The 17,741-nt window shown below is 37.7% G+C and overlaps 2 protein-coding genes across 16 annotated transcripts in view; one reads left to right on the forward strand and one right to left on the reverse strand.

Annotated features, from left to right (window-relative positions):
• Nucleotides 1–417: 417 nt before the first annotated feature.
• RPE (ribulose-5-phosphate-3-epimerase) lies at nt 418–16,575 on the forward strand. 10 transcript variants are annotated; one of them, XM_008999409.5, is made up of 7 exons: nt 418–552; nt 1,207–1,237; nt 6,993–7,072; nt 10,336–10,475; nt 10,872–11,006; nt 11,841–11,927; nt 13,955–16,575. In XM_008999409.5, exons 4-7 carry the CDS (start codon nt 10,338–10,340, stop codon nt 14,075–14,077), a joined length of 483 nt encoding a protein of 160 aa, XP_008997657.1. In that variant the 5' UTR covers nt 418–552; nt 1,207–1,237; nt 6,993–7,072; nt 10,336–10,337; the 3' UTR covers nt 14,078–16,575. The 10 variants fall into 10 exon arrangements, with proteins under 10 accessions (XP_008997657.1, XP_008997658.1, XP_008997661.1 ...); XM_008999410.5 differs by having other exon boundaries at nt 418–541; XM_008999413.5 differs by lacking the exon at nt 6,993–7,072.
• Nucleotides 15,712–17,741, reverse strand: part of KANSL1L (KAT8 regulatory NSL complex subunit 1 like) — a 148,766-nt gene continuing 146,736 nt past the window's right edge. For all 6 annotated transcript variants that reach the window (XM_078328422.1, XM_035305595.3, XM_078328423.1 and 3 more), the window contains exon 15: nt 15,712–17,471. In XM_078328422.1, the coding sequence (XP_078184548.1) occupies nt 17,241–17,471 (231 nt within the window). In that variant the 3' untranslated portion in view covers nt 15,712–17,240. The remainder of the gene's footprint in view (nt 17,472–17,741) is intronic.

Consider the following 17,741-nt stretch of genomic DNA (forward strand, 5'->3'; position numbering starts at 1 on the left):
AGCAAGGTTTTTATTGTTGTTTTAAAGGGCCAGCATAAGCGCTGGAGAGGAAAGCAACTCATTTGCAAACAGTGGAGAAACAAAAAGTGATGTGAAGTCAAGAGTCGAGGAGAGGGGACTGCAGGGGAAGTAAGGCGAAAAAAGCTTAAGAAACGCCTTGAGTACTGCAAGGACTTAAAGATTCAAACAGCCTAAGAAGGAAGGTCAGCAGGAGGACGAGGCCCCCGTGACACACCCCGCTCCAGGACAGCGGCTGACAGCGCCTCACCACAGCAGGAGGCGGGACTTCTTCACCGCAGAGTCGCTACTTCCGGTAGAGTCCGGAAGCCTGCACGGAGAAGGGGCGGGGCCAAAACTGCGCGCCCAATCGGAGCGACGGCTAGTCGTGCCGTGGGACTCGTTGGGTAACTTGCTTTTGGGAACCTGCGGTATGGCGTCTGGCTGCAAGATTGGCCCGTCCATCCTCAACAGCGACCTGGCCAATTTAGGGGCCGAGTGCCTCCGGATGCTAGACTCTGGGGCCGATTATCTGCACCTGGATGTAATGGACGGGTAACTCCTCCGGGCTGCTGTCGGGCTTGCCGCGCGGGGGGGCGGGATCAGCGCACCTTTATTGAGTGCCTGTTGATGTACCGCGTCCCAGTTCCACCCAGCGCCTCACTCTGAATGCGTTGCTAGAAGGGGAATGGGGTAAGAGCTCTGGCGGTCCTGGCAGGAGCGGACCCGATGAGACATCCTGGGTTGCGGCCGGGTCCCAAATCTCAGCTCCTCCCCTCCCCCCACGTAACGTGTGGTCTTCCATCACTTAGGACCCGGAAGCGACCTTAAATCTTAGGACGTTTCTTCACTTTCAGCTAGAGAAACTGAGGACCAAGGGGAGAAGCATGACTTGCCCAAGCTCATATAGCTAGTTAGTGGCAAAGCTGGGAGACAGACTCCTGGAACGATTAAACTTGGCACCTGCCGTGAGGTTCCCGAGTTCTGCCACTTCCTGGGTTACCTTGGACAAGCCACTAACCTAATTGAGCTTCAGTTTCATATTTTGAATAATGGAACTACTAATAGAACCTACCGCTTAGGCATCTTTGGAAGATGAAATGAGCAATTACATGTAAAGTTTACAGTGCCTGGCGTCTATTAAGTTCTCTATAATTGTTAGTTGCATCATTATTAAAATTCTGATTTTCCTGTCTATTTTCTCTTCAGGCACCCTGCTCTTCAGGGAGGCCAGTTTTTTGTAAGTAATATTTAAGCACTGTAGTTATAGCACCTAATATTGTTTGGAATCAGGATATTAGTTTCTGAAGTTGGTTATAGAATGAGGAAACAAACCCAGAGAAAGTAGTAAGACTCCCTCAGTATTACAGAAGATTGTAACAGACTTACAACTTGGCTCTTCCTGGGTTTGCCAAGTCCTTCTCTGAGCCTCCACTTTTAACTGACTATAAAAGTCATAAACGCATTATCTTGGGTGGGGATGGAAAATTAAATTTATTTTAAATAGATAAAAACTTTGTTCCCTCATTCAATTTGAAAACTGGTGTTATTTTCAAAAGATGATTTCCTTTTCTTTTTAATGTTCATCTGACTTTGAAGAGTTTTGTCTTTCATTGCTCTATGTGGTTAAATGTATTGTTTCTCTTTTGCATTTTACCCAGTTACCTTAGTTCACCCAACTGATAAAGACAAAACTTTGACCGTAGAGTACTAAGAATAATAGGCTAAATGTGTAAAAAGTTTAGTAAATATTACCTCTCACAAACGTTGGTTTTTAGTTGGCCATTATATGTAATTCTGTTTATATACCTTATTTTTGACACCTGTGCTTGAAAGCCCTAAACTCTCAGGGGTGTGTGACACTGAGTGTATACCTCAAAGATAAGTAGCTACATTTTTGTGCCTGAGAAAACACCTAGGGGGTCACAGGATTGAACAAGCTACATGTATATATGTGAGTCTTTTTGAAACAGAAAGCAGTTTGGTTTTTATTAAACCATGTTTGAGTAAGTGAATGGTTGGGGAAAGTAGTTGTTTCAGTTCACCAGTCAGGACTATTAATGATAACCATAATAGCAATGTTTAAGAGCACTTGGCTATTTCTATTCTGGCTTTTTGTGTGTGTGTGAATTAACTCACACAACTGTTTGAAATTGGTGATGATATTACCACCAGCATTTGGCAGCGAAGAATTGGGTGCAGAGAGGTTAAGTCATCTGCCAGTGGTCTCATAACTAGGAAATGGTGGAATCAGGGTTGGAAGCAATGCAACAGCTTGTGTTGTCTCACAAATTAAATGCTTTCTATGGGTCCTAGGCATACAGGGAATGATTAAGACATTCTTTAGCCTCAAAAAAGCAACTAATAATTTGTATGCTTATTCTTGTTACCTTATTTCATGTCTCTCCTGCTACCCTATAAGCTTCTTGAAAGCCAAGTTTATCTTCTTTTTGCTCACCTATGTATTCTTTGCTGGAAAAGCACCATAAGGAGCTTAGTTGTTGTTGGCTGAATGAATGAACTGCCTAATCGTAATAGGAGGAGTCTAAGGAGCTCAATAAAATACTCACCATGGATCAGAGTTTGAGGAACAAAAAAAATAAAAAGATAAAGTATTTGTTTTTTATTGATTCCTCTTCCCCTTTGCCAGGAGATACCTTGGTTTGGAAAAACTGAATTCTGCATACACAGTTTTAAGATTATTTCCCTTTTAATCTTCTCTACACTCTGAGTTAAGAGCTGTTTGTATTCCCGTTTTGCAAAGGAGGAAACCAGCTTCTTCCCTGATATCTCACCAGATTAGGCAAAACCTGGCAGAGCTGATACCAGTGCCCTTATGTGATATGCTGCAGTGTCTCCTAGGCTAGGGCTATGACAATGGGCTGTGTTCTTTCCTTCCTTTGAAAGGTGACCAACCACAATGTACCTTCCCTCCCAAGACTGCCTTTGTGTTTTTTTTTCTCCTGACCCCTTTTAAAAATCTCATCCCGCATTACTCTTTGGATGTGCTTGTTGTTTTCTAGTCTCCTCCTCCCCACCAAGACCTTCAGTTTCTCCCCTGATTACAACTGGATTTCTTCATTTAGAAAGTCAGAAACCTGTGGGAATACTGTGGAAGATGGAGCACTAGCATGATTGGATATGTGAAACAAAGAACAAGTGGATTTTCTGGGGGAAAAAAACTAGAAAACACATAAATGGATGATGACAAGACAGTGACTAGAATGTGTTCACCCTAACCGTTCGGTGGAGCAAATAATTTCTAAATTAGTCACCAGGATTTTAAACTGGGGAGATTTCATATTAATACTGGATTTCTGACTTTTGGAAAAAGAAAGCAATCCAAAGACTTGGCAACACTGGGCCCTCAGTCTTACAAGGTGACATGCGCTGGAGCTGAATGGGGCAGCGCCACCTTTAGTCATGCCATGTGTTCTTCATTTGGCCCCTTTCCCTATCTGCTGTTTTGCTCTTTAATGTTATCTGCTAACCCCCAGCAGCATTTGAGTTTGTGATTCCCGATTCACAGTAAGATTGTTTTCTTGTTACAGTCTTGTATCTTTTATACTGACCCGAATTCTCCTCTTATCATCTTTGCCTTGTTGGGGGATAGGGTAAAAAGGGTTGATCTGTCTGCAGTAGATTGCATTAGAATTACATAAGTAAAGCTTAGGACTAATGATGGAACATGAGAGAGAAAATTGTATCCTTGTATTACAAACAATTGTAGTTTAATTCCAGTAAGTCATTGGGAGATAGGGATACCTTTTTGTTGTATTTTATTTCTTTCAGACTTAACTAATTCCGGAAAATAACTTAAAGGAGAAAGAGGCAGAATAAGATAATGATGAAGCAGACTTTTTAATGAAGTTTCTCTCCATTAAAGTGAAATAATTGTTTTCCAACTGGTCTGTTAACTCCCTCAAGCGTTTGTTAAAAATTCAGATTCCCAGTCCTCTTTGGAGTCAGTAGGCTTGAGGTAGAGACTGTAAAATCATTAGAACTGCTCTCATGGTTACTATTTGGCAAATTTGGGATACCCTGACTTCATGCTTAGGATTGTAGCCATTTTTTTGTTATGGCTTAGCGTAGCTTTTGCGTTTTTTTGAGACTGCTGGTGCATTTTTGTTCTTCTGATATACTTTGTGAACCTAGTGCATTGAATTGATTTTCAAAAGCACAAATTAAGTCACATAACTTTAGGGGTAGTATTTTTATACATTTTATTTAGGTTTTCTCAATAAAAGTATATTTTTTTTGGTTCTCATATTTACTTGGGAGGTGGTTATTATACTTTTATTTTCATAATAAGTGAAACCTAATATTAAGACAACAAAACTATTTCCTAGACACAGCAAATTAAAAGAACAGTATGTGAAATTGAAATCTTTAATTCCAGAGTTGTAAAACATTCAATAGGCCTTAGTGCCTGCTTCTCTGACCTTTATTTCAAGTTTTAAATAAACACACGCATCTTATCCACAGCCCTGACGATCATGGCTTAGGCAAGTGGTAGAATAATTTTTTTTAATGATAGAAATTAAACCACCAAAGACCAAGGTGTTACTGAGTGAAAGTGTTTGTACCCATCCAGCTTACCTGTCCCTGTCAGATGTCTCCTGAATCCTTACCTCTGTCTGTTGAATCTCTTCCCCACTGGACTTTTTTTCCCGTTTTTTCTTTGTTTGTTAGTTGTCATTATAGGGGCAGATGAGCATAGTAGTTAAGAGCCTGGACTTTGTAGCCATAGTACCTATATTTGACTCCTGTCTCTAGCACTTACTGGTTGTGTGACCTTGGGCCTCTGTTCCTCATCTGTGAAATACAGGTAATAAAAGTACCTACCTCACAAGGTTGTTAGGAGGTTTTAATGATTTAATATCTAGAAAGTCTTTAGGACTTTGTGTGGCCCACATATAAGTTTGGATTCTATTAACATTCATTCTACCTCTCATCTAAGTATAAGATCTTAAACATAGTTTGTATTTTAACTCCCCTCCCACACACCTAATGATTTAACAGATCCCATCAGTTTTGCCATTCCTTGACATTCATAGTATGCCTTGCTGCCTATCAAGTGGCAATTGCAATTACCTACCTTCTTGTAATTTATTTCCCATTCTATCTTACTTATTAATGTTTCTTGCTTTAAGATCTTACTTCATATTTACAGCAGGACAGAAGTCCAGACATTGAGTTTGGCGTTTGTCATCTTTTGATACTATCTACCTCCCATCTTTTTTACACTAGCCAAAGTTGGTCATTACCACTCTCCATGTCTTTGAATATAATTGCTTATTTCTGCTTTTGCTTCGTTTTCTACCTTTGTTTCTTTTTCCATCTTTCTTTATAAATCCTATTTTGTAAATCTCATGAACAACTTCTTTCTTAATGTTCTCTAATACTTGCTTTTATTTTATGTATATTTTATCTATAATCACATGTTGCCTGCCTGTTATTGTATAGCTTTTCCTCATATAGGATAATACCTGCTGCTTTAACCAAGGCCAGATTTCAGTAGCTTAGCACTCTAGTTTCTCATTCATGTAAGAGTTTGGTGTGAGTGTTCTTCCATCCTGTGGCTCTGCCCTTCTGTAAGGGCTTTATTGGCAGAAGGGTAAAGTGGCAATAGGAAAGGAATCCTATAACCTGGACTCTGCAATGACACGTCATTTGCACTCACAGTCCAGTGGTGAGAGTCCAGTAATTAAGAGCCACTTGGATGTAAAGGGAACTGGGGATGTCAACTCTGTCAAATCATTGAGTCATTAGCTGTCATGTAGCTGTCGATCTCTGTCATCTGTTAAGTCATTAGCTGTCAGTCTCCATCATCTCTTGCCAGTGAGATTGTAAACTCCTGGGATAAACAGGAACTGTAGCATATTTCTTTACAAAACAGTTTGCTGAAGCACCTAGTATGCTACTTGCATGTAGGAGGTTTTGTTAAATATTTAAGTGAACTAATGATAGAACAAAAAGAGTAACTGGATTAGGGTAAAGGATAAGTACTTTGTGTCTGGTAGACTTGATTTGTTTTTGAGACAGTCTTGCTGTCTCACCCAGACTGGAAGTACAGTGGCACAATCTTGGCTCACTGCAACCTCCGCCTCCCGGGTTTAAACAGTTCTGCATCAGTCTCCCGAGTAGCTAGGATTACAGGTGCACGCCACCACACTGGTAAAAATACACCCAGCTCATTTTTGTATTTTAGTGGAGATAGAGTTTCACTGCGTTGGTCAGGCTGGTCTCCAACTCCTGACCTCAAGTTTTTATTAATAATCTGCCCGCCTCAGCCTTCCAAAGTGCTTGGATTATAGGCGTGAGCTGCCGCACCCGGCTGGTAAACTTAATTTGAATCTACTTTCACAAATTATTAACTGAGTTACTTAAGGATTTTATTTCTCTTATTCTCTTCAAAGGGGATAATAATAGCATCTACCTTATAAGGCTGTTGCGAAGATGAAAGAAAGTACGATGCTTGACATATAGTAAACCCTCAGTGAAAGGTGGTCATTATTAATAAACGCATCATGTTTCTTTACTAGTCATCTTTAAAAAAGTTTAAAAAAACAATCATTTAGTACCCTGTGATGGAAGTGACTAGAAGTAGCCACAGGCCTCCTGTGACAGCCTAGGATTCAGGAGACCGATATTAGGAGTCCAGAACTTACTAACTACTGTGTGACTTGGGCAAGTCATAAAACCTGAGGGCTTTTTATTTGTCATCTCCCCATTTCTACCTGTCATGGATTATGAATTATAGAGTTAAATCACTGTGAAAATATATGTGACATGATTTGTTGAAATGTTAAGAAGACATTACCTAGTAAAACCAAAATGACCTAGTATTTTTAGTATTATTTAATACTGATGATTAAGTACTAAATTGAAAAACATTGCATACAATCCCCTCAACCCCTGTCAGAATTCATGTTGAGAGAGATACAGAAACTGAATTGAAAACATTTTCAGAGTAGATTTTGTTTGTCTTGTAGGCATTTTGTTCCCAACATCACCTTTGGTCACCCTGTGGTAGAAAGCCTTCGAAAGCAGCTAGGCCAGGACCCTTTCTTTGGTAAGTGGGTGTTACGCCATCAAGCTGGATGTGTTGCTCAAGTAAAGGAAAACTGGATGGTTGATTTTTTAACTTCCAAGTTCATCTGGCACCCTTTCCCTGACTTCCCTGTGCTGGGATTTCGTTAGCTGTCTGACTCTAGTAGCAAGCCAAACATCTTCCTGCCTCTGGGCCTTGGCTAATCTGCCTGGAAAGGCAGTAGCTTGGCTGGCTGCCTCATCTTTGGGCCTCAAGTCATTGGTTATTTCCTCAGAGAAGCCTTTCTGATTGCCCTCTCCCAAATGAACCTTTATCCAATTATCTTATCACCTGTTGATTTTCCTTTTAGAGGTTCCTTTGATCTGAGATTACTTTTATTAGGCTGTAAACTTTCTGAGGGCAGGGATTGAATCTACCATGTTTACAGTGGTTTTTCTAAAGCTAAGCATAGACATGATCAGGGCTCAGTGTAATTGTTAAATGAATTTATGAATCAGTTGATACATGGTCTAGAAGCCATTTATTTTTGTGTGAATTGGAGATTTCTGCAGGTGGTGCCTAAATATTCACTCCAATGTCATAGTACAATGTAAATTAAGATTTTAAAAATTACATAGTGGCCTACAAGCGATTTATACTAAGTTAGCAATCAATGTCTCACCTGCCAGGTCTCTTAAACATAAGAAATTTTACAAGTTTTTATAAATAGTGTATTTTTTTTCTTATTTTTAAATAGAGACTGGGACTCACCATGTTGCCCAGGCTAGTCTCAAACTCCTGGGCTCAAGCAGTTCACCTGCCTTGGCCTCCCAAAGTGCTAGGATTACAGGCTTGAGCTACCATGCCTAGCCATAAATAGTGTATTTTTTTTTCTTTTTTTTTTTTATGTAACTTAGAATTTACAAGATAGGCTAGACTAAGCTATGATATTCAGTATGTTAGTGTGTTAAATGCAGTTAGACATGACAGTATTTTCAATTTAGGATGAATTTATTGGGATGTAACCCCATTGTAAGTCATGGGACATCTGTATTACAACAGATTGGATACAGAACAGATGTGAGATCATAGGTTTCTTCTGTTAAGCCAGACACTGATGACTTGCAAAAATGTAACACAAATAATGCCACTCTTAATTAATATGCAATAGAGTTTTTTTTTTTGGAGACAGTCTTGCTCTGTCGCCCAGGCTAGAGTGCAGTGGTCGTGGTCGTAGCTCAGTGAAGCCTCAGTCTTCCTGGGCTCAAGCAGTCCTTCCAACTACCCCCTCCCCTCAGTAGCTGGGACTACAAGGACGCACCACCATGCCTAATTATTCTGTTGTTGTTGTTGGGAAGGAGTCTTACTGTGTTGCCCAGGATGATCTCAAACTGGGCTCAAGCCATCCTCCCTCCTCAGCCTCCTGAGATTATAGATGTGGCCACCATACCTGCCAAAAATTGCATGCTTTAAAATGTCTTAGTTTGAATTTCTCATACATTAAATATCTATAAATATAACCCAAATCAACAGAAGTTTCTTGGGGTTGTTAATTTTTAAGAGTGTGAAAGGGAGCCTGATAATGAGAATGTTTGAGAATTGCTGATCTAATGTTAACTATACACAGATGTGCTGAACCATTAATATCCTGAACACCTTAGAAATTCTCCATTGAGGGTTACTGGTTGCTAGAGATAGAGTAAGGATGACATAGCTAAGAGTTTGGTAACTTAAGGAATGAATAAAGTAGGTATTTTAAACCAGCTTGAATTTTCCTTGCTTATAATACAAAGAAATAAGAAATACCAGATGTAAAGCATTTTTAAGAATAAAGTTTTGCCTATTAAAATATGTTTTAATTTAGACCAGTGTGGTGGATCATGCCTATAATCCCTGCACTTTGGAAAGCCAAGGTGGGAGGATCACTTGGCGAAGAGTTCAAGACCAGCCTGGGAAACAGCAAGACATCATCTCTATTTTTAAAAAATTAAAATATGTTCTCATATAATTACTTTTGGTGGATTAGAAATATAAACATTAATCTTGACTTTTATTAGTCAAGCTTTACACTCTCTTTTTTGACTTTTTTCCCAAGGTTTTATTGTTCTGGAATGTTGGAATTTTTTTTTCTTAAATATAGCTTGGCTGTGACAGAAATGTGCTTCCTCTAGCAAAACAAAAAACTCAAAACTTCTCCTCTCTACTGTCTCAAACACAGGACTCTTCACAGTGTTATTTCTTGGTTTAGCTGTTTTAAACTGCCCTCTCCTCATGAAATGGTATTATGTGTTAAGTCAAGATCTTTAAGAAGTTCGTGTCCATTTTCACCTTATGTGTTTATATGAATCTTTTGAATTAGGGTGAATATCAGGTTTCTTGTAGTTAACATGTCCTTCTCCCTAAATTTGTTCTTCTTGCAGTCTTCTGCCTCTCAATTAATGGTAGTTCTGTTCTTCTAGTTGATAAGGCCAAAATCCTTGGCACCATCTTTATTTTCCTCTCATCCATCCATCCGTGGAGGATCCTCTCATCCTCCACATCTCATCCATCCTCAGCTCTCTTTACTCTTATTTCAGAACATATCCATTCTGAATTGCTGCCATCATTTTTCAACCGGGTTATTGCTATCGTAGCTTCCTCAGTCGTATCTTGTCACTATACTGTGGTGGTTTTTCCCAGTGGCCTGCAGAATGCAATAGGGTTTCTCCTCACCACATGCTTCCCTGACCTCTGACTGGTGTATCTCCTTCCCCAGGCACACCAGCCATATTAACTGCCAGCCTAGTGTATACTCTATTTACTTATTTTGTTTGTTGTTTGACTCTTCCACTAAAAACGTAATCCCTATAACAGGAGAGGTTCATGTTTTTGCTGTAACTCTAGGACCTAAAATAATTAATGGTGCAGTAACTGCTCAATAAATTGAAAGAATAAATGAAAAGAAACACTTAATTTTTCCAAGAGGAAACTAGTCTGCACAGATAATATGATATATTCTTTAAGTTTTTTAGAGTGGCATTTCCTGGACCTGGGCTTAGATTTCCTGATTTTTAGATGTTAACTTTTCTTATACAGCACTATATGCTTTCTGTGGGAAAGTAGTTTTTTTTGTAGATGAATTTAAATAAATCCTATCTTCACATAAGAGGAAACTACCTAATACTGAAATATAACTATTTAAATAATGATTTGTGTGATTCCCAAAGTGTTCATATCCGAAGTGGCAGAAACTACATGCAGGTTGGCTTCCAATAACATGAGCCGGGTATTTTTCAGTAATATTTTGAAGTGTCTTTTCTTTCTAGACATGCACATGATGGTGTCCAAGCCAGAACAGTGGGTAAAGCCAATGGCTATCGCAGGAGCCAATCAGTACACCTTTCATCTCGAGGCTACTGAGAACCCAGGGGCTTTGATTAAAGACATTCGGGAGAATGGGATGAAGGTAAGAAATCAGTGATGAGAATGTTTTGTAACGTTCACTCTCAGAGTTGGAAAGATTTGCTGGAAATGGGAAATTTTCTTTTTTGAGACAGAGTCTTGCTCTTTTGCTCAAGCTAAAGTGCAGTGGCCTAGTCAGGGCCCATTGCAGGTAAAGAATACCTGACTTAAGCAGTTGTTCTTCAGCTATGAAGCCAGTGTTTAACTTCTTTGTCAAATAGCATTTATATATTCCACTAATGTTTTCTGAAAGCTACTGCCTATTTGAAATATTTACATTTAATAGTCTTGTTAACTCTCTAAAAATAAGAATAGATAGTTCTACTGGGCCTGCTATGCCACAATAACATAATACAGAAGTAATTGTTAATGTGATATAGCGTATTTGTCTCTGTTACAGGTTGGCCTTGCCATCAAACCAGGCACCTCAGTTGAGTATTTGGCACCATGGGCTAATCAAATAGATATGGCCTTGGTTATGACAGTGGAACCGGGGTTTGGAGGGCAGAAATTTATGGAAGATATGATGCCAAAGGTAAAAGAAGTATTTGATTTTGGGTTGAGGCTTTTATTGTGTGTTCATTCAGCAAACATTTATTGAAAGGCTTATATATTAAGACATAACCTATTCTGAAGGTGAGGAGATGGGGATGCTTACAGATCATTCTAATAAAAAGTAATAAATGCTGTAATAGATTTCTGATTGGGAAATTCGAAACGTATTACATCTTTATCTTAAAATTTTCTCTTTTTTTGAGACAAAGTCTTTCTCTGTCACCCGGGCTTCTTTTCATTTATTTAGAAATGCAGTTAGGGTTAATTGCATCCTCGACCTTCTGGGATCAAGAGATTCTCCTGCTTCAGCCCCCTGTGTAGCTAGGACTGCAGGTGAATATCATCATGCCTGGCTAATTGTTAAGAATTCTAACAGGAGGTCTCACTGTGTTACCCAGCCTGGTCTTGAACCACTGGACTTAAGCTATCCTTCTGCCTTGGTCTGCCAAAGTGTTGGGATTAAAGGCGTCAGCCACCACGCCTGGCAATCTTGAAATTTTCTTTTGAAACTTATTTCTGTAACCTTTGGATCTCTTGGAAGTTGTCATTGACTCTTGAGGGTTTATCGTTGTCTTGTTTCCATGACATACAGTCTCTGCAAAGACATGACAGATTGCTGTTTGCCAAACAGAACAAAGCTTGCTATTAAACCAAGTGTTCCCCAGTAGTAATGTTGTAATTGGTACACTTATTGTGTGAGACAGTTGAAGTTTTAATGGCTAATATTGGCTGTTGGATTTGTTTGTTTATTTGGTTGTCCCCCCTACCCCACACATCCACTTCAGGAGTTACTTATTTCCTCACATGTATCTAGGTTCACTGGTTGAGGACCCAGTTCCCATCTTTGGATATAGAGGTCGATGGTGGAGTAGGTCCTGACACTGTCCATAAGTGTGCAGAGGTGAGATTGCTCTTCAACTATGACTAGACCAATTTCCTGTCAAATACGTCTCTAGGACATTGTCTCATGGGCCAGTGATTTCCTTTATGGTTCCTAGGAAAATAAAGAGCTATAAGTGGATTTTTTTTTTCTGAGACAGAGTCTGCCTTTGTGGCCCAGGTTTGAGTGCAGTGGTGTGATCTCTGCTTACTACAACCTCTGCCTCCTGGATTCAAGCAATTCTTCTGCCTCAGCCTCCTGAGTAGCTGCGATTATAGGCACCAGCCACCATGCCCAGCTAATTTTTTATATTTTTAGTAGAGATGGGGTTTCACCATGTTTGCCAGACTAGTCTCAAACTTCTGGCCTCAAGTGATCTGCCTGCCTTGGCCTCCCAAAGTGCTGGGATTACAGATGTGAGCTACTGTGTCCCGCCCATAAGTGGATATTCTAAAATCACATAGATTGTTAAATAGTAAATCCTGGTTGTCTCAGGAAGGCTGAAGAAAGTTCTTTTTTTTAAAAAGAATATGTTGAATTTCGGCCCTTTGGAAGAGCATTAAGTTTCATGGCCTTGGAAGTGAGAAATATTTCTAAAATATGGAATTAAAAGATACCTCCTTACCAAAGGGGAAAAAAGGAAATCTAATTGACCTAATATGTTATTCTTTAGAACCTAGATATTACTTAGTTGTTCCTTGTAAGAACTTGCTAGAACTATTTTTTATGAAAATCTAGGCCAGATACCCCTTTGGCTCTATCTGTATATTCTTTGGCCATCTATATAGAAGCAAGATAAACTTTTTTAAACTCTTTTTTCAGATAGCTAGTCTAGCATAGTTGCGCTCTTGAGGATGCCAGCCTTTTGGTAGTACCACAGGTGATTATAGTTCACATGACCTGCTTTTCTTCAACAATGTGGTGTATCTACTTCCAGGTTCTAATACAGCTGCCACACTTTTCTGCTTGATATATACCTATCAAAAACTTGATAGTAGTCAATATATGTAGGAGGGGCTGGCCAGATGATCAGTCAGTGCATATTCTTTTGACTGCTTGTGGAATTGCTTTGTACTGAACTGTGCTTTGCCAGTATACTATTCCTGCTTTTATGCCGGAGGTTGCAAAATTTTTTGTGTGAAAAATCAGACCTTAAACAGTAGAATATAAAGAACTCCCAAAAGGTTAGCATTCTATTAATGGAACACTAGGCATAAATGGGTTAACCCATTTATGTATCTAAAGAGATACATGAGTGTTATTCCTATAAAACTCACCTTTATAATTTCTATGAGGAATATTATTGAAATGTTGTCACACATAAAGTGACAATGTCTGTCCAGAAAGATTTTCCTCAGCCTGTGTGGTTCTTACACTTCTCCCTCTATGTTCTAGCAGTGAATCACATAATAGATTGGGTTTCTGTCCTCAAAATCAAATCCTAGGAAGCTTAGAGTTAAATTTGCACCCAGTGTTATTAGCTTTTCTTTTTAATTTCTTTGCTTTCATATTTAAAAGTACCTTAAAAACTTTTTTAAAAGCTACTTCAAAAGCATTCTGGAAGTACAAAGAGACATTCCATTTTTTGACACCAAAATGAGAAATCACTTTAATTTTGCTATAGTTTATGGATCATTTCACTTTTTAGTCAATAGTTGTCCTTTCACACTCACAAATTTATATAAATATAATTCAAAGATTAAAATTTTTCTTTTTTTTAAGTAATTGTAGAGGCATTGGTGCATATTGGGAAAACCTTAGTGGAACTGAGGAGTAAAGGCTTAAGAGTAGCAATGATACCATTATGAGTGGGTTTACCAGAAAGGTCAATGATTTGTTAGATACATTTAAAAATAATCTCACATCCTCATTTGTGAACATTTAAAATTTCCTTATTGAACTAGATTGCTTAATTCTGCTTAATCTCAAAGTGGCTTTCATATGATTGAAATGTTGGTAAATGCAAGGGTAGACACTCTAGTCCAGGAATTCTGTTTTAGGTTTTTTGATATTTTCCTTTGAGAAACCTAACTGTTTACTTCTTCCAGGCAGGAGCTAACATGATTGTGTCTGGCAGTGCTATTATGAGGAGTGAAGACCCCAGATCTGTGATCAACCTGTTAAGAAATGTTTGCTCAGAAGCTGCTCAGAAACGTTCTCTTGATCGATGAAACCATAAGGAGCCCAGTGTTTCTGTTCATGAAATCTCCCTTTTATTGGAAAACAGGAATATTGACTACCAAATCATAATGCAAGTGAAGCAGTACTGCTTTTTTGAGCAGTTATTCATTCCAGTGATTAAAATTGGTTGTGCAGAATAGTTTGAAACGTTAGAAATTGGTGTGTATAACTACATTTTTGGTGATGCAATTTAACGATTAGTAAGATACTGTTTTTATTGAGAGACTTGATTTTTATAAAGAGTAAAACTATGGCTGCATTAAGGTTACAAACAGAAAAGTGTCTTAATGCCTAATGAGGGCATATTAGCTACAATACAAAAAAATTTTTTTTCTGTATTTCTCAAAAGCATTTTGTTGTTTCTCAGCTATCTTCCAAAAGCAGAGGAAGTCTTTATGGTTTTCATGTTATTTGTGATTTGTTTATATGCTTGGAAATACAAGTTGAATGGAATTTTAAAATAACAAATTTTGGTGGCCTGGCATACCATATCCCTGGTTCTCAAAATTTATCACTTTTCACCTTACACTTGATGTTTAAAAACTATGAAAACTGTGTGTGAAACCCAGGGGTTCTAAAATACAAGTGTAGATTTTATCAGGGTGTTTGTCAAAGCAGGTTATTCAGTGATTCCTCCCCACCATTTTTAAGGTCGTTAAATAATGCTGTTGTGTTACCTCTGAGTAGAAAGGAAAAGTAAAGCCTCTGTTTGGAAGTAATATTGGGTTGAATTCTGACTCTGCTGCTTTCTAGCTAGACCTTTAACAAATCACCCAATCTTTTTGTGCTTCTCTGAACTCACTTATACAGTGAATGTGATTATAACAACTGTGGGGTTGTGTCGAGAATTAAGAATACTATATATGTAAAGTTTCCAGTACTAGTCCCAGAATTTAGAATATGCTCAATACAAAGTGGCTAGCATTATATAAGTTTATATTTTGTGAGTTAGAAAGTACTTTGATATATTCTCATCAAATCTGTAAATCACCTCTGCAAGTGGTAATAAAGCAGATATTTTTGTCCCCATTTAAAAACGGAAGAAATTAACAGTAGAATGGTACCCTGGAAAGCGGCAGCATTTCTGATCTGTACTCTTTTTACAAATGGAGCCCTTGGGAGGTGGGTAGGGCAAAAGGAGCTTTTTACTTAACATTGTCTTATTTCCAGTCTAATTTTACCCTATAGCAGAACCAGATGGCTGAGAATATTCTGGAACTCTGGATCTTGACCTCAAGGATATATTGTTTTATTCCAGGAAAGATCAGGTAGGCTGAAAGATGACAGGATGCAGAGTCAATCCATAAACTAAGTATTTATAACTGTGTTTGAAATTAAACAGAGTCTAAAGATATGTGTCAACTACTTCATTCCTGTAAATATTCTTGTTATAAATATGGCAAGAAATATCAGGACCAGTATCAATAAACTTCTTGAGGCTACTACGAGTTTTGAGAAATAAGGTTGGAAAAGTAAGAATGCTAACACTTAAGCATAGACTAGAGCTTGCTTGGGTTTTTTCCTGCATTATAAGGTAAAAATTTGTTCATGTTTATTATTATTTCAGCTTGGGAAAGCTTTGTGCCAGAATGGGTCGCATTTAATAATGGTCAAACAACACAAGGCATATAGAAATAACTTTAATTAAAAAACTTACATAGAAGATTATAATATCAGATGTGATAAAGATTTGAGTTTGTTTACCTGGACAACATGGGTTTGTCTGGCTTTTGTTTTCTTTTTCTTTAAAAATAAATGTACAGTAAAACTACAAGCAAAAGTTTGTTAGTATTGAATTTGAATTTTTTACCCCTTAAAAGGACTAGTATAATTTTCAATCTCTAACAAAAACTTAGTGTCAAATCTCACAGACTAGGCCAAATGGCCAATATTTTCAGTTATGCGGGTACTAAACTTGAATAACTTTTTTTACATGACAAAAAGTGATTTATATATAAATTGTCCTCAACTTTCACATAGAATAAAATGGTTTCATAACTTCAAAAGGAATTTTCTTTAATGTATACTCTTAAGTATCCAATATTGAAACATTGTTCTTTGAAAAATTTTAATTCCCAATCTAGGATGCAAGTAAGAATAGATGTTTTATTTGAATAGAGTAATTCCCAACCTAGGATGCAAGTAAGAATAGAAGTTATGGCAAAGAATGACCAAATTAGCTAGAAATAGAAATCAGCCAGAATTACTAATTTCTTGCTAATCTAGAAATACAATCATCTTTTTTTTTTTTCCAAATTTTATACTGATAGGACTTTACTGTTTGTGGCTTATTTTAAATTGGTGTCTTCATGAGACACATTAAATAGGTAAAACTCAAATTGAGTTTTCAAAGATGCGATAGTTTTAAAGTGCACCAATATTTAACTCAGATTTGCTTGCTTTATTCTGTTGGGAGTAAACAGAAAGCCTGTGTTTAGTCCAAAATATATCAGTGATTTTAAATAAAGGAGTTTTGTATTATCTGGTATATGAATTTCTGTAAATAACTTCTACTGGTTAAACATGTTAAAAAAAAAAACAAAACCCTCCATCTCTATATTCAAGACGTTCAGATGTCTTTTCTCAGTGGAAATCTGTGTTTTATATGTACTGCAGCTTACATTTCATAGAGTAGTTCATACATGCATTTCCAAGTGGAGTGGGTCATTGCCAGTGTTTTTAAAACTACATGGGGGGGGTGTATGTATATTTATTTTAAACACATATATATTCTAATATATTACTAAGGCAATTTTAATGAATTACCATGTATATAAACAAAGAATAGCTGTCACTTGGTGCACAAGTTTGTATGTATGTGTATATGTATGTATGTATGTATGTATGATGTGGGTACATAGTCTTAAAATTACCTAATAATGTGATTTGACATCAAATTGAAGCAGTTAATATTTTGATTTTTGTAAGTTGCATGATAAACACAAATGACTACCACTTGTCTGTAGATGAAAAGCTGGTTCCCCTTGTGGTTCCAGAAGGAAAACAGACTTATCTTGCCTGTTTCTTAAGTAGCATAAAAGATTAATACATGCAAAACATGCTCTCATTCTGGAGGGGATGCGGGATCCAGAACAGGGCTTTATTTCCTCCTGTCTTTCCTACATTTACATAGTTTTTTTAACCTGTTCCCTGTCACCTACTTTTTTTAACATTGGTAAGTCCTAGATCAAAGGTTTTGTATTCTTCCATTCCATCTGACTGCTGTTTTGGATGGTGGCCATTCTCTGGTACACTGGTACAGAAGATTTCACCATGGAAAGTTGTGCTTGACCTTTCAACCTGATCCTTTTTTTCATCTTGACATAATAAGGCTGCCATGTCTTCTCCCTTCAGTGGAAAAGCACGTCGTTCCCACCACAAAGACTGAAAGGGGAAACATTTTCAGTTAAGTTTCAACTAATTTGTTTAAATTCATCTAACAAGTAATCTGTAAATGTCCATACTGTAATAACTTGTTCTGTTCTTTTTGCACATAAATGTACAAATTTTCATTTCAACTTAAATGTCTAGCATCTCAAAATGGAATATATTGAGAATTGTTTAGTGACTTTTGGGAATCATTTTTTTACTTTGTCTCTGCCAAGAAGAGGAAACGCTGCCATAGGCAATGGTCTTTATTTCCAATCTAAGAGC

This window comes from Callithrix jacchus, chromosome 6, assembly GCF_049354715.1.
Source record: "Callithrix jacchus isolate 240 chromosome 6, calJac240_pri, whole genome shotgun sequence".
Taxonomy (NCBI): domain Eukaryota; kingdom Metazoa; phylum Chordata; class Mammalia; order Primates; family Cebidae; genus Callithrix; species Callithrix jacchus.